We start from the raw sequence: 20,079 nt of genomic DNA, 5'->3' as shown, positions 1-20,079 counted from the left end.
AGTTGATTACGTAATGGATTATCATCGACCTCATTCGGATAACTAGATCTTGGATCGCGCGGCACAGCTACGAATTTTACCTGTTTCGTCTCACGAACATGTTTGAAGAAAACGAAAATATTTGTACCATACGGACAACTATATCAATGCAAACACTTATTAATTTCTAGACAATCTTTCCGCACTGTACAAATGTATGATTAAAATTCAGTGATGTTTATAGATTTATATGTTGGTTAAGATGTTCGTATCACCAATTTCTTAAAAAATACTCACAAATGAATGTTCTTCGACGGATTAGTAGTAACAGAATTTACTGTAAAAGAATTGTAATAGTATTCTCTACTATCAGAATTATTTTGATAAGAAAATTGCAAAGTTATTTTAATATTAAATTAAAATCCGATAATATCTAAAATTGTGAAAGTTTTGCGGTTTGTTAATTTACTGAAACAAATTTAATTGTACGAGCAAGTGTTTACACTGTTTATTTTTTCGAAAAAAGATCTGTAAGTTTACTCTCATAATTGAGCTTCGATATTTGCGGAGACTTAATTTCGACCTCCATTTGTGCAATGAATCAATTTGTGCAGCTCGTTTTGTCAATGACGGATCAATTGACAGATTATGAGACCCCTGGGTTGTGCGGGAAATCGATGATAGCGGAAGAACAAATAGATAGTTGTGTACAATAACGATTGTAAGCATTTGAGAAATTCAAAGAGATTTGAATTATGATCAATTTTTGTGGTATAATTGCTCCACCAAATTCTAATGATTGGTCAAATTACAATTGTGAAATTTTTCTGCGATTTACTATGCGACTTGTTGCCATTTATTTGAAGTTCTTCTTCAATTTTGTAAAAATATTCTACGAAAGTAGAACTTCGATTAAAAATTGCGTTCGAGCGTTATATGAAATAGAGTTTAGAGTTATAGATAAAATAGAAATATTGTTAATTAGTTTTGTATCTTTTCCATCTAGATATATGTATTTCTATATCTTCCAGGCGACGACAGAAAGATTTGAATAAGAAATATAAAAAGATATAATGAAATAAAAAATCATTGACAATATAATTTCTCGCTAATACAGTTATTCGTCTACAATATTTTCAATTCTAGTAGAAACTTCCGCAGCTCGACAAAGCTAACATCTCATTCTATGCAGTGACTTTAATAGTTGCCCTTTTCAGTGTGGACTACTCTAAACTGACGATATTGACGGATATAGAACACGGTTATATGTCAAGCCATTAACCGTGGAAGACAGGCGAAGGTAAAACACGTTCTATAAAGTCACGAAGACACGGAAACGCGACGGACAGGATGAATTAAAGTTCCGCATGTCTTTGTTGACAACGTTGATCATGATCGTCCAATAGAAGTGAATCCAATTGTACGATCCGGGAGGGAAGAACAATTATAATGGCTCGATTTATCCTGTTGATTACCCTTTGATCCGTGGAACAAAACATAGCATCGATTTCATTCGTCGAAACGACGAGCAACTTCGTTTGCTTCAGGATGTTTTCTTTATCAAAGAAACGACACGGATTGCTTACAATAAGTATAAATATTGTTGTATTATAATATACATGTAAAAGTATTTCTCCGATGTTCTTTTTTTCTTGAAACAATTATCTTCTAATGAAATTCTTGCACTTATTTCTCTTTCTTACACAATACTAACTCAACTAAACTAACTAAAAATAAATTTTCATATTGCAAGAAATTACACAACATATTTCTCCTTCTCTTTATTCTTTCTTAAATTAAATTAACAAAATAAAAACAAAAAACAAACGTAAATCTTATTCTTCTTCTCACGTTCATAACAGTACCTTCTTGCATGTAAAACTTCTTCTTTCCTTTGCAAATTCTGTCGATTAAGACAGAATTTTACATGCTTTTGATATGATTTGCCATAATAACAAGTGTCTTTATATCGACCTTCTTCACTTTTCTACTCTGTATCGAAGTAACCATGTTCCCAGCTTCATACGCGATCTGGCTCGCCATTTTATGTTATTGGATACTGTCTCTAATGCTTTGGCGCGATGCATGGCGCCAGCGCCAACATCGGGATACTTGGCAAAGAAGCATTCCATTTCGTCTAAACTTGTCTGTGTGGCGAACGTCTTCGTGATTGATGGGATCAACGAAGTGAGATGCCGGTCGTTCAGGGTATATCTGTCCACTAGGAACTCCCAATTGGAGCGCACCCATTCCCAGACTAATGGTGTTCCTACGGGATTTTCCGACATGGCGATTAAACAACCGAGGAAGTCTTGGACGGCGACGTATTTCTCGTCTGTGGCCGTTACAATGAATCTGCGAAGAAAATATAAAAAAAGATACAATGTAAAAGCCTATTACACTTCTATAAATTTATTCTCTTAGAGTACCATAATTTGAAATTTATTTCCATACATCTTTGTAGTTTATTTAAATTTATTTTTTTATATTTCTTTAATTTCCAATTTTTGAATAAAAATAAAACATATCGTGTGAAATTTGTAAAGGAATATTTTCAGATCTTTAAAGCTATTTTTAAAAGAAGCAAGCGAGTTACTGTTCCAAAATCGAAGTGTCCTTGATCGCGGTGAGCGTACGCATCAACATCAGTTTCTCTATCCTATTGTTCTCAGCTTTATATATTTTGAATATACTTTCCCATGCTGATATATCGCCAATGAAATGCATTCCTAGAAGAGTACAATATATGGTTAGTAAATTCAGTGTAAATATTACGTAAATGTAAAATTTCAATATCAATTGAATCTTTCTTGTGAAACGCAAATGTTGAATATTAAAATATAAACTAGTTAAGATGTTTACCGTAATAACTGAAAAGATCACGGATATAAGGGTTTGCTGGAACGTGTTCTATTCGATCTTCATCATACGTAGGAAAGAAATATTTTATGAATATTCGTTTGACTGCGAGACTACAATCTTTGTGTTCCACAGCGAGGGCGAATTCCAAGATTGTCTTTTGAAGTCTTCTACGTGAACCAGAGTAAAATTCGAAAAAATGTAAAAATAATGATAAAAATAAAAATTAAAAAATAACGACTATTTGTTTCGGGACAAAGAATTTTTACCTACATATCTGTATAATCTTTGTTTTTAGCGTCTGTTACTTCCTTCAATCCCCATCCTATTTCATGGTATATGCCGTCTACCAAGTCTCCCGCATATCTCTACAAAATAATTTAGCGAAATGATAAAATCACTTCGTTTCACAATTCTAAGAAACAATGCGGCCTGGTTGGGCCTAGATAAAATCGTAAATACTTGAAAAAATATAGAAATAAAATTAATTGTTCTTTTACCTTGAATGCCTTCGGGAAAACGCCCTCATCCCTCAAGAGAGAAAAGATGTACATTAACTTTGAGGAAGCCACACACCATGGAATAGGGTGTCTTTCTCGTTTCAGGTACTTCATCATATTCATAACCAGACTATAATCGAGTTGCCCAGCATAGGCTAAACTGAACACGTCTTCCAGAAGATGCGCTCTATCAAGCGCCGACAATGTCTAAGAATACGATAAGAATTTAGTTAATTGATTATTTAATTAATTATAAAGAATTGAATGACGAGAACATATTACATGTTTTACCTCATGTTGGCATCGAAGAATATTGTAAAGGGGATTCCACTCATTTTGTTCATAGTTAACACGATAATATCCAACTTCATGTGCGTTGAACTTGATCCAGTCAACTGGGTCGTCCAATTCAATCACCACTGCAAAATTCATATAATTAGATGATACTTATATTGTTGAAAAATGCTACATGAAATTTCCAAATTGTCCTAGGTGTAAAATAATATTTACGATCTTTGGCATCTTTATCGAACCACACAAGAATAGGTGTGGATATCTTGTTGGTGATGTAAGTAATAGGAATAGTCCATTTGTACCTTAAACAAAGATAATCTTCCTTTATTTTTTTTTTAAATGTGTTTTGACTGAATTTATTATATTACCCGTATTCGGATTCCGATGGATCAAAGTCAGCATTCGGATCGATCAAGAATCGTTTCTGCGTCAATATATATTTATTACCAGATTTCTTCACGTTCACCACTGGGAATCCTTTCTGTCTGGTCCACGTATCTGTTATAGCTGTCACGTTCAAGTTATCCAGAGAGCATTCTTGTAATATTTTGGAGAGGTAAGCGGCTTCCGAGTTTTGGTACATAAGTTTCTTTAGATCTAAGTAATTTTCCTTTTCAAAAATTGTTGATTTTATGGAATTCTCCATCATTCTAATTATCGAGGACATCTTGAAAATAAAGGAACGATATACATGTGAAACGTGGAGTATAAAAATCTAATATTTTTCTACGATAAAGTTACCTTTTTGTAAGATATTTCATCGAATATTGCAGTTACTTCATCGGTATTGTTAACAGTTTGAACGATAGGGTGCGAGCTCAGTTCCGCGTCGATTGCAAGAGCAGAATGCATTTGTTCGAGTAAGAACAAATCTGTCTGTAAATAAATTTATTCGATAATATTGTATTGATTGTAATGAAGTATTGATTCAATCGATATTCTATTAATATGTCGGTTCTTTTCAAGTAAAATAATTCCTTCTAAGTACATCTTTTAATTAAGAAGCAGAAATAACTTTGTAATGAAATTATCAATAAAAATAGTTAATTAACTAGATAATCTAAGAAAAAGTGTATCGAAATAGTTATAAAGTGAATAACTAACGACTTGCCAGCCAGGAAGAATTGCATCTTCTGTAACCTTATGCTTCAGAGAATAAGCAAAACCTTTGCTTAGCCATAACTCATCCCACCAGGACATAGTAACTGAATTAATAAGAGCGTTTTAATCCTTTTGAAAATAAATTTTTTTCTTATAAATGCAATAACTATCTGTATTTACCTAAATTTCCATACCACATGTGTGGAGGTTTATGACTGATTGTGCAACCATCTTTCATCTGTGTATTTAACCAATCCCCAAAATATCTAGAAAATTAAATTAAAACTCTAAATTTTAAAAATATTCAGCCAGTCGATCTCTGATTATTTTTAATGCGAAACATTTAATGTAAAATGTGAAATGTGTAAAAAAAAAGATAACGAAGAAATTGATATTCAGTTTCAAATTTTTCTTTTGACTATTTTGAATTATTTGAATTTTCGAAACTTTCTTTGCTCTAAAATCTAAAGAAAAAGAAAACGTCCGTTATGAAATTTGGACTATCTTGAAATCACTTTATTTCTCATTGATGATATCCCTGACACTTACCTAACTTTTGCATAGGATAATCAATGCGAAACAAATTAATATTGTACTTCATGGTTCTCGTGGCTGCACCAAAAGCAACTTTGGTCTTATTTCATTTAGCATACGTTGTGTATACGTTAATCGGGAATTAGCGATCATTCAGGCCCTTTACCTTTTTTGTGAAGAATACGAACTTACCGATTAAGAGGCAGATTAAGTAGATCGGATATCGGTACGCCTTGTTCAAAAGTCATCGATGTCATTTCTTGCGAATGGGGATACATTCGAATGCTAAAAAGTATAATAAATAATTAATATTTAGAATAAATATTTTGAATTATTTGTAACATAACAATGAAAATTATGCTGAAATAAGGTTATGCAATTCATTGATGATCAGGATCAATGTTGTTGGTGTACCATGTACGAGGAATCTGTTGTTGTTGGTGGTGGTGGTTGTGGATGTGGATGCGTACGTGAAACTTCCCCGAAAATAAGCTACATGTAGTCTATTGATTTAGTAATAACCAACAAAAGGGAAGAAAACTCATACGGGAGTAAATTCGTTGTTATTATAGTATAAGAATTGTCATTGCTGAAAACGGTACAGTACAGTTTTCAGCGCCCCCAGAACTGCGTCTCGACACCTTTGTCGCCATTCGAGCGCATGCGTGGCCGAGGAGTGGATCTGAATAAATTTTTATTTCACCTGGAACATCACGTGTTCGTTGCAATTTCTCTTCTTGTAACATAGCAAGAAAGAATCGTGAAACAATTTTCTACGTATCAACTGATCATTGAAATTGCATTTTTCAGAGATGAATTGAAGAAATAAGTTTTGGCGGGAGATTTGAAATAAAATTCCAGATCGAGAAAATATGTGGTAGAAAAGAACGTTCTTGGTAGATTTCCAATAGTTAATATATTCTTATGAAACAGTCATTTATGTAAATTTTGTTAAGATATCAACGTTGTTCACTATTTTTTATCGATAGTTTGGACCTGTGAGAAAAGTTATTTTTTATTATTTATTAAGAGTAAAACCACATTTTTGGAGTAGTTTTGTGAAACCAGATTCAGGACAAATACATTGTCGTTTACTTCATTAATAATTTATAAAAATCCAGTTCTGATATGTGACATTTAGTTCAATAGAAAGAATACATTGCAAACAGGTTCGTTTAATCATTCATCTATTCAACTTTAATTTCTTCGTTTCATTTAAATATGTAATTTTAATAAATTTAATTCAAATCAATCTCAGAATGTATTCCTCCATTTTTCACAAATAATTAACACTTTCCCTAAATTCCGAATCCGTTAAGTACTAACGTTTATTACATTATTATGGCACGAGCGACAACGACCGGAACAAATATTCAAATAGATACGGAACGAACGTGAATGACCAGTAGATGCAGCGAAGCTGGGAAACTCGACCAGACTGGAATGAAATGAAATGAACGCACGGTTCCATATCTGTACAACACTGAAACGAGTAAACTGACAACACTGAATGAGTTCATAACAGTTATTGAATTAGTTTTCTCTGTCTGTGAAATTGAATAATGATCAATCAAAGCCGGTTAGGTTAAACGAACCGCAATAAATATTTGGTAATGAAAATTTTCCTCGAACCATCGATAACGATCGTCGAGATTAAACATTTAATTGACTATCAAGTAATTATTCTATCATTCTACTATTAAAAAGCAATCCAATTACCTTTGATTTCCGGCGAACGCTTTCTCTACGACTTTTGATGTGACTCTAAACGAAACTCAAAATTTTCATCAGTTTCACGTTCTTCTTAATTTGGGCTCCAAACGTGACTAGATCTCGCTCTTAATTAAAATCAACTCTGCCACCCGATTGAATTACGCATTACATTAGGTGAAGCAGCGACCTTGACCGCGTTATCGAAATTGTTCGCAGCTACTTGTCTTTTTGTGATGCAGTTGATCCTTGAACAAATTCAACAATAAACGTATTAGCAAATGTAATAAATTGGACAGAAGCATTTGAAAAGTTTCGTAATAGAGAAGTTTCTGCTGGAAATTGGAAAGATTTCGAATCGTGCGTTTTTCTTTGGTTTCTTTCTTTGGTTGCTGACATTCTATCGAATTAGTCGAACGTGGAATCTGTGAAGGAATGTAAACACAGAGTAAGTAGAGTAAAACGACACACGAAAGTATTTAGGAATTTATAAGCAAGCTTTCATGAATGATATTTGTAGAAAAAACATTTTGAAATTTTATAACGAGATACGACACGCTATAATACCAATACTAGTTAAGTGGGAATAAGTGAAACGAATATTAAGACGACGTGTTTCTAACACCGCTTCACGGACTAATTACCTTGTCTTCAGTCGCAGTTTCTCACTGTTCATCGAAGTAGGACAAAGGAATTCGTCAAGTGCAAATTCGGCACGCGTAAATTTCATGATGATCATCTTCAAGACAAATGCTATGACAAAACGTGTTTGCAAACTGGGAACACTGAGTACACGAGGAAAAAGTTTGCATAAGAAATCCGTGGAGCAAATAAACTAAGCATTGCGATAGTATTAGACCATCCCATGTGTACTTAAGCATGTGAAGAGGTTTCTGTGTAAACTAAATTCGAAACAATGTAATTCGTTACGATAAGAGGTTTATGGAAAAAGAGTAAAAAACAGCACGTAAATTAACGTATGTTAGATCGATAGGTAGAAAAACGAGGACTTTCATAATTCGGTATCCGATATTACACGTTGCACAGTGACAAAGAACACGCGTATTTCTACGGATAACAATAATTTATTTATAAATACACTGAAAATTGTCAATATTGTCCACAGTAAAGCTTACATACGCAACGGAAACAGTACTGTTTCCTTTTCGCTCGTAATTAACCTCGTGTTTATATCCCCTACATTCTATTCATATTTTTTAACATATCTTTTTTTTCGAGTTTCTTTTTTTCTTTTGCGTTGCTTCCATTAATATAGACTTTACGAGTCGGACAATGTTCGCCGCTCCGCGCCTTGGACCCATAAGTATTCTTCTGTGAGATCTTCCAGTTCTTTTCCTTTAGCTAACTTGCAGCGTTTCCTTCCTTCTGACTATCTCTTGAAAACTGTCTGTCAAATGAATTATATGTAATTCAAGTACTACGATATCTGCTCTTTTCTCTACTCTAATCGCGACACATTTTTCTGTATATTATTATAAAGAAATTATTTAGAGTCTTATATGTTCATTCTGTTTTACTAAAAAAATTATTGGCGAAAAAATGTCTAACCTAAACCTCTATGTACTACAATATACTAGGTATTAAAGAGAGAAACGAATACGATGCTTATTTTTTTTTTTAATAATATTTAAATAATCGAGCATAAATAACACTCTGTATAACATAGCTATATATAAATATGTTTTATATGTTAAAAATAATTATCAATTTATTTACGTACACTGTCTTTGTCAGGACTTCGTAATATTTGCGAACTACGGCCAACCTATTTCCTTCTTTACGCGAATAAATATATACACCATTGTTTTTAGTCTTTTCACGCCTCTTTTGTCAGAAGAACGTTTACGAACGTCCAGGAACGCTTACGAAACTCACGATTAGATAATAAACGCGTTAGAGATGCCGACACTATTTCTGTGATTACTAGATAGGTAAAGTCCTGTTGTCGTAGAAATCCATATTTACAAACAAACGCAATAAATTAAAAGAAGCTCAAAATCGTAATCGAGACAGGATTTGGAAGAAACAATTTACAGCCGCACCTGCTCGTCCCTTTCCCATATTTCTTTTATCACTATCAAACTGAACGGTATAAATTATATAACCAGCAACGGATTTTCGTATTCTCGACAATAAATACATAACAGGCGTTGAACAGAGAAGAAACCCACGACCGCGTTCGTTCTCCTTCGATTCAACGATCGAAGTTTTAGAATCGTATTTTGCGAAATCGAATCGACCATCTGAAACAAGCGTAAGGAGATCTAATCCTGATACGGTCCTGATTTCACGAATTTTTATGGCCCAATCTCACTTTCGTTCGAATAAAGGGATCTTTTCTTAAATTTTACTACGAGATGATCATTCGTATCGAAAACGATTCTTTCACATTTTTCTTCCAGCTTAAAACATATTTTAACTATAGGAAAACACGATTGATAGCAAGGTTGGCAAAAGAAATCGAAGAATTTAGAAACTCCTAGCAATCACGCAGAATGTATCTGTATCGTTGTATACAGGCCGATCTTCGAGTAACCTCGTGAATCAAATTTCAAAAATTCTTATTACTAAATTGCGAATTTAATTACATTTTTATATACATTTTATATATTATCGATTTTACGTTTAACTACTGTTCAATTTTCTAAATAAAAAGGGTATCTGCATTTCCATCAAATAAAGCTTGGTTATATAAAAAAAAAAAATCATGTCGGATTAAGATTCTCTCAAAGAATCTCTGAAATCTTCGACTTCCTTTTCAGGCCACTCTACGAATAATTTTTAACAAATTATTCGCGCGTAATATATTTTTTAACAAATTCTACGGGATGGATTCGCGCGACAGGACAGTCTCTGACAAGACAGGATTCTTAAGACAAGTGGTCGATATTGGATTATCGCACTTGATCGCTGTCATCCGTCTGTCATTGAGGAACGATTGTCGAACTGTATGACACGTATTCGTGAATCGAACCGTTTCCACGACCGTCGATCGCCTCACGATCGAATTGTACATTTAATTGACGCTATGTCCTATGATGAAGTGATCGCGAGCAACTCGGGCCCGAATTCTTCAAGAAACATTTGACGGAAGACCAACGAACGAACATCGAGCCCGAGTCCTTCCATCCTGTCTACGATCGATCGTTCTCGTCGAATCGTCGCTCACGATGCCTGGGATCCTGCGATTATTACTCCCTTTCGCGTAATCTTCAAAATTCAAGGCATTACATTAATAGTATACAGTAAAATACTTGACGAGATTGGAAATTTCGAATGGAAGAATATTCCTGGTTGCTGAATTTCATAAATCGTCGATATCGTATAATATGTGCCAGGTGTGCGTAGATTGTGCGTGATTCTATTTTTGAAAATATTAGTGGAAGTGATCCTTATAGAATAATTAATCTTTCGTGTATTCGTAAGTTTGTATCTTTACAAAAAAGTATAGCTGGTCCTTTAGAAAATATCGTAGCTAAAAATGCTCGTATACAAGTGGACCCTATATACTGTATTTCCAAGTTTAGATATGTAAGCCTATTATAGTTTCTGTGATAAATATTCAACAAAATAAGTGTAGTAACATTTGATAGTTTCGTCTCGATTCGATAATAATCAGTGTATCAAAATTGAATCGATCGAGCAGCATTGCATGAAATTTTTACCGATCAACCGCGTTTCCCTATTACACGTTTACGCTATTCGTGGCAGGAATGACTATGTATCGTTTGCAATAGTAACAATTTACAAGCGTAAAATTCGGAGAGGCGACTAAGAGTAACTGTCGTCTGTCTTCGACCGTTTCATTCTACTTGTTTGCGTTGACGGAACGAGAGAGGAAGTCTTACGTGATCCCAGGCGATTAACCATCGTCAAGATTCGATCTCCAACGCGTAAAGTGTCTTTTCCGTCTGTGGGTCCAAGAACTAGTCGATCAATCGATATACAGTTTACTTGGTTACTTTGGTTACGATAAATCTATGCGGCTTGAAAAACACCACGATCCACAGTGTTGTATAACAAACATTGTATAACATAGAATCGATGTGATCAACCGATCAATTGTTCAACTACCATACGCCCGATTCTCCGGATCGAAGTATCTAAGAAACGCTCGAAAGTACGAAAAATAAAAGGTTCGCGACGTTTCGGACTATCGCGACACAAAGGCCACGAATGTAGTCCGATTCCGTGAGCTAACAGTTGACTGCTGTCAAGAGATTCGTAAAATTTATTTTTTTATCCTTTTTCGTTTTCATTCCTTTCGTCTGTCTTTTTATTTGTATCATTTAAACAGCGGATTTTTATGCAAATTTATATCTTTTTATAAATAGATTTAAATAGAGATAGAACCGCAATACAGAATTGTTCTACCTGTTAGAATCAAGTTTTATATAAATGCATAAAAATCTACAGTTTAATTCCTTTCTTGTTAATTTATTTTTTTTCCTAATATGTTTCGTGCTACGAGCGCAAGCTGATTATGACGGAAATTATATTGCTGTGCGTCGTCTGTGTCGAATTGTTTGTTTGCCTACGTTTCAGTTTGCTGGATTTCTGGAGCTTATTTTAAATGAAACAATTTCGATTAAGCAGCCGATCTCTTCACAGAGGAACGATAACCATAGACCACTGATAACATATAACGAATATTAATTGACGTAGTGAACGGTTGATCGCGTGTTGATTAGCGATATCTAGCACAAATGATCATTTAGTTGCTCTTATTAATGATTTCGACCTCCTGGATTTCCTCCGGCTTCATATCCGCGTCACCCCAGCCCCATTTCATGTCCACATGCATATGATGATGAGAGTCGTCGTGTTCATTGTACCTGAAAATTGAAATTTCCAATTTCAAAATCCTATCAATATTATCTTTCAAACAGTAAGAAGCGAAACCTTGAATCGTGATATTTTTGGAGTATCAAAAATTACTATGCAAAAATGGACGAGTTGTTTCCAATTTTTTGATTTTAAACTTTTTCGAAGTTCGCTTCTTTTTCTCCAAGATCAAAAGATCTTGGAGATTCTTGATCTTCTTGATCTATATTTGCCTCGATTTAATGAAAAATATTTAAAAATATAGAAAATTTGGAGAATTGTGATTGGAAAAATCGAAATTTTGCAGTTCGACGAGATTCTCTGTTTTAAGATATTAATAACGGTAATTTCGGTACTTAGTTCCATCGCCAGTTCTGATCGCTCGTCTTTTAATCGCCTCCACGGGGACGGTTTTCATGTCATACGCCAAACCCAACCGAGCACAGAAATCGATAAATGCGGTAGTGATGTTGACCTTATAGTCGCCGAGTTCGGCGGCTTTATAGTCCCACGGGAACACATGGTGGTAATTGTGCCACCCCTCACCGAATGCCACTATGGCTACGCTTTTATTTTCGGTCGGACCAATATTCCTGAAATTTATAAAGTAATGCTTTGAACAATTTATAAATCGTATTTCCTATAATAACCCTGGAAATTTACACAACCCCGTTTAATTCGATTTAGAATTTCATAGAATCGTATCTATTGCCTATAATGATTTTGAAAAGTTTTAAATGCAACGTTACAAAATTGTATAAACTGTGATAATTGTAATAAAATAATTAGAAATCAATTGAATGTACAACTGCAAATTTACAATATAATTTAATATACTTTAATTTAATATAATTAATATTTATATATATACATAAATTAATATATTTATAATATAATTTAATGTCAGTAAATCAAGTCCTTCTGATTGTTAATTTAATTAAGTATTATAATACAATTACTATTGATCGTTACCCAAAAAGATAAAAAATTGTTAGAAATACAAGTAAATTAATCGCTTACTTGTCATAAGGTTTAGCGCCCCAGATATGAGCCGCAGAGTTCACCAGCCATGTTCCGTTCAAGCTCAGTGTGTATCTAGTTAGAGTGCTGTACCAGGAATTAAATAACGTCTCTTTCCAGAGATAACAGGGCACCCACACGGGAAGCACGAAGCATAATGTTGGCACCAGTAAAAGATACAGCCTGTAAAACGTCAAAGAAAAAGGTTCAAGGCACATCCCGTGTCGTAAACAGTTTTCGTTTGTGTTTTTGACACGCATCAAGAGCTACTTTCATTAGAAACCAGTTGGCTTGTTACGCGATACTTAACACCACTAGGAGCAAGTCCTCCATTACGATTACTTTACAGATTTAACAAATATTTTCTACAATTTAATGGAATTTATTTTTATCCTCATAAAATCATCGCGATGAGTAATAGAATCCTGATTTTAAAGATCACTAAAAGTAAAAAAGTTTAACTTAGTTTTATTTATTTGTGTGCTAGCAAATATTTCTCAAACACTAAATATGAAAATGTTTTAGTAAAGAAAATCAGCAAATAAACGACTCAAATTTTAACGTGTGCTTTTTTTCTTTTTTACTTTCTTTGAGTGGACACTGCACTTACCATTTTTAGTAACAACCATTCTAAATGAAAACTAGCTTTCCTTGTCGAGAATATTCCAGAAAATATAATTTTTCAAGGCTCAACTTCCCATTTTTAGTAACAACCATTCTAAATGAAAATTAGCTTTCCTTGTCGAGAATATTCCAGAAAATATAATTTTTCAAGGCTCAACTTTAAGATCTCTTTTCACTCCTTGCTGGATGATTGTTATTAGAAATGAAAAATTATAATTCGTAGTCATTCTTCACCTTCTTTGCCAAACGACGATGGGGTCGTTTTCGAGATCGCTCATGTCAACTGTGGCACCTTTCTTCAACACATCCGGGTGCTTTCGAACTAGAAGCCAGCCTACGTGCGAGAAGAAGAATCCTCGTTTTGCGTTATGCGGATCTGCGTTGGTGTCCGTGAATTTGTGATGAACTCTGTGATCTCTCACCCATTCGTAAATGTGATTCTACGAAGCAATGTTGAAGTTTTCAAACGTTCTGATTTCTAGTAATATTGTTGAGGGAATTATTGGAACATGTTGCAATGAAAACGCGATATAAAATTATTCTCTTAGAGATACAAGAAGCCTGATCATGACCTCGATACACAAAAGATATTTCGAATCTTAGAATTATTTTTCTACGAACGATATGACAGGATTTACGAAACATCAACCATCAAGGATGAAAAGAAATATAGAATCAATTCGTATACGAACGTGGTAAAACAGTATTAAAGAAGTAAATAATTTAAATATGAAGATTTTTTTCTTTCTCTAAATATCATAACGATGCCTCGTACATTTTAAGTACTTACGTTTTAATTTTTTAATTTCTCATAAAGGAGAGAAAGCAGGGAAATAAAAACTCACTTGGAAGGCAATTGTCTGCAGGATCATCAATAGGAAACGCATGGGCCACTTCGCTTTGTACGTTCTGTGGGCCCAAAGTCTATGGGCACCAGCTGTGACACCCATCCCTCCAAGTGCTATCAGGCTGAAAACTGAAAGTATCACAGTTCATTTATTTCATTTTATTCCCCTACATTACATCTATATTATATTGTATTTCATTAGAATTTAACTATGCATATTACTTTATATCATATATATTTTTGTATATTTTACATTGTTTAAACTTGACCTATTTTCGTCCCCATTATACTATATTTTGTTTCTCTATTTCGTTCTACTGCTTGAATTATACTTGATTACCTTCATTCTACTCTACTTTCTTTCTTATTAACCTTCGTTTTATGTTACATCATGATATCAACATTTCCTACCTTATTGTGTTTCATCTTGCTGTCCTCTACTTAACCCTATTAATGGGTCCGCTATTTTATTTCATTCTACGCAACTTTATTTTTCCTCTATTTTACCTTATTATACTCTGTTGTTTATTGTCCTATTCGTTTAAATTATTCCACAGTAACTTACTCTATCTTGTTCCACTTAATTCCACTACAATCTATATACACCATCTGTCTAATTCTACTCTAACTCATTCTACTCTAACATAATATATCCTATTTACATTATTTGATTAGTCTATTTATGTGATTCTTTTCCTGTTTATTTCTGTTCTAGCCTCTTCTCCTTTAATTACACTTTATTTCTCGTTAACATGTATTTGATTTCACGAAAATCTTATTGTACTTGACTCTGCTCTATCCTATCCTACTTTAACTTTTGTCGTGTTCTACCTTCTCCTGTTCTACTTACTTTCACTACGCTTTACTCTATTTACGCCAGTACATCTCATTTCATTCCGCTACTGTTCTGTCCCATTCTACATTAATTTCCCTCTACTTTCTTCCCCTTCTACTCCATGTAGAGACAAAATCTCTAACACGAAATTTCATTAAATTCAAATACATACAACTAAATACGAAAAATCATTTCCTAAGCTCCAAATAATTCTCAATCCGAAAATCACGCCAGACTAGATCAAATATTTTCTCATATTCAATACCCATCAAAATATTGATTGTATATTACTTTATTGCAATTTAAAAATCCCTGAACTTATAAAAACGCTTAATAATAATACCAATAATAATAACAATTGTATAGACACGTGATTCCTTCGTTCACAATGAACTCGTATAAAACAGTCAGAACAGCATAGTTTAAAATGCAACCAGATGTACAGGACTCTAACGCAGTTCACGATCACGCTTTCATCCCATCGATTTCTACCAACAAGAAAGTGAAATGTTGCTGTCGAAGATCTTCATTGTAATAGGATCTTCTGTAAAATGTTGCGTAGCATTTATGCAGTCTTTGGCGTTGGCGACTTAGACTTAGATAGCTTTTTCAAAGTTGCAACCACGGGTATTCGAGGTCATGCGTTCTTAAGATTTCTATCTTCAAAGTTTCTATATTCGACCCAGTTATGCGCGGCTGTTATTAATAACTGTAATCGCATCGTATAAACATGATAGCGAAGAGAAGAAGAAGAATATCGTCTAGTCAGGCAAGATGATCATTTTTGTAACCGATCGAATACGAAGCACGTGATGCGCAATACCAACTTCAGGATAGCGAAAGAATGACGTTTCTTGTGTTTCTTCTGTGTATTTGAGTTGAAATTGAAATTCTAGTTGTAAGAATTCCAGTCATTAACTTTCGATCTTTTTCTTTCCTTTTTTTTCCATTCACCCAACGATTAACAATATCACCTATAAATAGATTGTATTTAAAAAAAAAAAGTTAAATTTAGAAAGAGTCATCTTTTCTTCTCAATTTTCTTCCTAAACTACATGCACGTTTCATCGAACAATTTATACTTACGCCATATAGTCGTCTGGTATTTGGCTGAAGTAAAGGCAAGGTATAATCCATAGATAGCTCCAATGTGAAGATAGGTGAATGCAATCACGTTTCTCCAAACGATTTTCCATTCATAGCTCGACTCGGTATTCGATGACTTTTCGACCAGCAATTCCTGATTGTTCGTCTTCTCTGTCGTCGATTTCTCTTGATGAATATTTTGCTGAGATGCCTCCAAATACAACGTGGCCGATGTACCAAACAAGTTTGGTGCCATCTTGAACAATCTGAAACAGATATCGGTTTCTGTAACGTCTCGCGTATCATCGATAACATATACAGGTTCGTTCAAAACAAAAGAAATCTTTCATCGACGAACGATCAGAGTGTCCTGTATTACTGTATATATTTTACGTTATTATTTTACGATCTAGAAAACCCTTCGTAACAGCTAAATAATATTTTTATAGCTTCGGAAGACTGGAAATTCAGCTCGGGAATTTTCTTGAACGACGTTCAACCAAGATGTCTATTAAACCAAAAACCTCGCCGGTATACTGTAAACAACGGAAAGCAATTCAGAAATTCGATATTCTCCAGGATTCTGGTTAATGAAAATGTTCCAACGTTTCAATACTAAATACTCCAAATCTTCCAACTATCCAAATACATTCAAAGTTTTCTACAGCCTACTTTTTAGATTCGATATATTAATATTAATATACTAATATTTAGATTCGATAATATAATAATATCGTGTAATACTTTCCAGCTTTATTAAATCAATTTTTTAAACAAATATCTAAACGTGAACATCATTGATCATAATAAGTGAGCGAATCCGGAGTTTCGAAAAACTGAAAATACTCTGCTAAATCGCTCTAATGACCAATAATTATAAGTACGATCGACCACTTATAAGGAAAAATAAGATGTTCTAACAGGTGGACTAGGTAGGTTTTACACGAGTCACTTAAGGCGATTTAACGAGAGGATGGTCTTCTTGGTTCAATTATCGATCAGGTATCGATCAAGGGCGAATCGTTTGGAAACGCGTGGTCTTTACTGGTTGCGACAAAACGTCTTCAGAATCGAGACCCAGTGACCTAGTAATAAACACTTTCAAAAAACGCAAAACCGCGAAGCGAGTCTCGTTCCACTTGCGACGCGTTTTTAGACGCGTGAAAGTTCGCACTTTATTGTGACTGCCAGATTAATTTCTAACGTGTGTCCAAAATTGTATTTTAGGTACATTCCACGTTTTTTTCAGTGTCTCTCGAACGATATAGACGACCTTTCCTTTTCGCTTCTTTGTTTTATCTGGAAGGAAAAAGAGGAGTAGTTTGTTCTTGAAATTGAACTTTCAGAATATTTTCAATTTTAGATGGCGCAATTTGAAGCATTTCGTCTTTTTTTTTGGTTTAATTTTCAGTTGACATTAGATTATCCGATTAAAAGTGTTAACTTTCGGAAATATTTTCTCGAACTACAATTTTCTGGTTGACACGGGTGGATTATATTGTTGAAAACGTTATTGCACATCATTGAAACGAGATTAAACGATCTACCACTGGACTAGATCTTCGATCATTTGTAATTGGTCGATTATACATCTGAAAACTGAGACATCCTCGACAAGTTTACCAGTCGCTCAATTTAGTAGCAGATCTCTCCTCGAATCGCGTTATTACATCTTCAATTAAGCAGTATCAAGTAGAAATAAGAATAAAATTCAAACAAGATTTAAGCATTCGAATGAAATTTTTTTCTCATGAACTCTCGCCTCATCTTCTTACGTTCTTCTTCCTTACATGGAAATCGATTCATAGAAAAATATCAAACAGGGAAGGTTTATCGATCATTATCATATGTCAAGTGTGAAGAAAATTTCCATTCAAGTTCCGTCGCTTCCATGTAAAATATAAAATATACAAACGCATAAATTTTCGGGACTGTTATTGTTACACTGTAGATATTTGCGCATTCATAAAAGTTTGACGTATGCAAAAATGTTTAGAATACGTAAAGTACGTGAGAATATATGAAATATTCAAGTAAAGTGAGATATATTCATAATAGTTTCTAGTCGTTATACGCCACAGAATATTTAAAACTTTAATCAGACTTTCCAATCATTCGTTTATAATATTTCAACATGCAAATCCTTCGCACCAGAAAAGACATAGGCTTAACAATCGCTCGTACGAGGACCTGAAAAACTGGGCAAGAAACGATTTACTAATTGATTCTAACAAAACAAGGGGGGGAAGAAAAAAAAAGAAAGAACCAAAAAAGAAATAGAAACTAAAAAAATCAATCTAAACGTATCGCTAATCTTTCATCGGATTTCCTTAACTATCCACCAATTACGTGAAAGTTAAAGACGTTGTTCAGGGTTTGGACCGTGTGTAACGAATGGTCGTCCTAGTAAAAGTGCTCGACGATAGAATTCGAAATGAACGGTACATGCTGCGTATCCGGAAGGGAGTATTCGCAGAGAAAGGGGCCGAGTGACGAGCAAAGATCAAGATTCGTAGAACGCAGGAGAGGGAAAAAGCAGGAAGAAAAGAAATGGAGTCTCGAGCTGGGAACAGGTTCTGCATAAAGGAGGTCAATGGCGCGTTTGAAGTCATTATCGATCCCCAGAAAGTATTCTACCCTGTCTCCTGTGTTTCACGCGACCTCGCCGACGCGAGGAAATCATTGTTTCGTTCGTGTGTTCGACGTATTATCGATGATAATGGGATAATAATTAGAATAACAACGGGGATGACAATTTGTCGGAAGAAAGCAAGCTTTCTTTCAAGGAACGCTAATGAGCGACATTGAAATCGCTGTTGATCACGTGCCAGTTGTGACTCGTTGCCTTTTTCAGATCCATCTTTGACATTGGTACGCGCGGTGCCGTTTGAAAAGGAGATGAATGGCGATTTCGAAATCGCCTGGTTAGCTCTCCGAGGGCTATTAATACGTTTGGAGAGATTACCGGAAACAGGAACGTCGCGAAAGCGAGCAGGTCGATGTTTGGAAAGAAAAGAAGATATTGGGCACGTGTCAATATATTCTTGCCTGTTTCTGAGAATCAGTGCAAAGAAAATAATTACAAAATATCTGTAATTTTGGGAAAATATGCTGCAATTGTTATTCACATTCCTGACTTCTTACTTCCATCCTATGCTAAACGTTAGAAATTCTCTTATTTGTCGGAACAAAAATACGTCAAATATACGTTTGGAATCAAAAGGTGGATCAGTAGGAAAAACATAGCAAGTGTCCGATAAAAGATATATCGATAAATATTAACATCGTTGATTAATATCGACGTATCGCGAATGATGTATTTTCGATTTGAGAATCATTTGGAAATTTGATAAATGCGATGTTGCTATCATAACTTTCAATGTGAAATCATATGCACATACAAGGATCAATCTCGAGCGAGTACAGTTTAATGGAAATATATTCAGGTCAACGGTTGAACGAAACCTGCTTGTAATCGTCGAAGAACCGATTGAGAAACCTGGGTCAATGCGCTCCGGTATCCTTCGATCCCATAAACTTCCGTTTCGACTAACTTTGATTTTATAAATTATCGAATCCCTTTTGTACCTTTTTAATTTCTTCGTATATTTATATATGTACACATACGTGCAAACAGATATAACAAATAGAATCATGCGACTTAAATTTCCAATTGAATTCAAAGTCCTATTAAATCTATTAGATCTGATTCATACTATGTTACTTACACGTCCAAGTGTCTGCACTTCCTCTTAAATTTATTTATGAATGTAATCATTGAAAGTCCTGACTGTAGAGAATTCGAATTTTATTCGACGTATTGTCAAAGTGCGTTACGAATAACT

The 20,079-nt window shown here is 34.3% G+C and overlaps 2 protein-coding genes and 1 long non-coding RNA gene across 11 annotated transcripts in view; 1 reads left to right on the top strand and 2 right to left on the bottom strand.

Moving 5' to 3' along the window:
* Positions 1-1,745: 1,745 nt before the first annotated feature.
* Positions 1,746-5,949, bottom strand: LOC126867423 (glutamyl aminopeptidase-like). 3 transcript variants are annotated; one of them, XM_050621845.1, is made up of 13 exons: positions 5,682-5,949; positions 5,460-5,552; positions 4,914-4,999; positions 4,737-4,837; positions 4,374-4,508; positions 4,001-4,299; positions 3,849-3,934; positions 3,630-3,757; positions 3,339-3,545; positions 3,112-3,206; positions 2,842-3,008; positions 2,576-2,708; positions 1,746-2,334 (listed from the first exon to the last, which is right to left on the bottom strand). In XM_050621845.1, exons 2-13 carry the CDS (start codon positions 5,543-5,545, stop codon positions 1,959-1,961), a joined length of 1,899 nt encoding a protein of 632 aa, XP_050477802.1. In that variant the 5' UTR covers positions 5,546-5,552; positions 5,682-5,949; the 3' UTR covers positions 1,746-1,958. The 3 variants fall into 3 exon arrangements, with proteins under 3 accessions (XP_050477802.1, XP_050477803.1, XP_050477804.1); XM_050621846.1 differs by lacking the exons at positions 5,460-5,552; positions 5,682-5,949 and adding an exon at positions 5,283-5,423; XM_050621847.1 differs by lacking the exons at positions 5,460-5,552; positions 5,682-5,949 and having other exon boundaries at positions 4,374-4,504; positions 4,740-4,837; positions 4,914-4,963.
* Positions 5,950-6,986: 1,037 nt separating this feature from the next.
* LOC126867425 (uncharacterized) lies at positions 6,987-9,703 on the top strand. The gene is made up of 2 exons (XR_007690295.1): positions 6,987-7,425; positions 7,498-9,703. It is a non-coding gene; the product is annotated as an uncharacterized LOC126867425 (long non-coding RNA).
* Positions 8,043-20,079, bottom strand: part of LOC126867424 (acyl-CoA Delta-9 desaturase-like) — a 27,461-nt gene continuing 15,424 nt past the window's right edge. For all 7 annotated transcript variants that reach the window (XM_050621848.1, XM_050621851.1, XM_050621855.1 and 4 more), the window contains 6 exons: positions 16,235-16,500; positions 14,312-14,442; positions 13,701-13,906; positions 12,843-13,025; positions 12,179-12,415; positions 8,043-11,833 (listed from right to left, as the gene is read on the bottom strand). In XM_050621848.1, coding sequence (XP_050477805.1) covers positions 11,713-11,833; positions 12,179-12,415; positions 12,843-13,025; positions 13,701-13,906; positions 14,312-14,442; positions 16,235-16,500 — 1,144 coding nt within the window. In that variant the 3' untranslated portion in view covers positions 8,043-11,712. The remainder of the gene's footprint in view (positions 11,834-12,178; positions 12,416-12,842; positions 13,026-13,700; positions 13,907-14,311; positions 14,443-16,234; positions 16,501-20,079) is intronic.

This window comes from Bombus huntii, chromosome 7 (genome assembly GCF_024542735.1).
Source record: "Bombus huntii isolate Logan2020A chromosome 7, iyBomHunt1.1, whole genome shotgun sequence".
In the NCBI taxonomy this organism is placed as follows: Eukaryota; Metazoa; Arthropoda; class Insecta; order Hymenoptera; family Apidae; genus Bombus; species Bombus huntii.
Note: the sequence above shows the minus strand (reverse complement) of the source record. Positions and strands in the feature narration are given on the sequence as shown.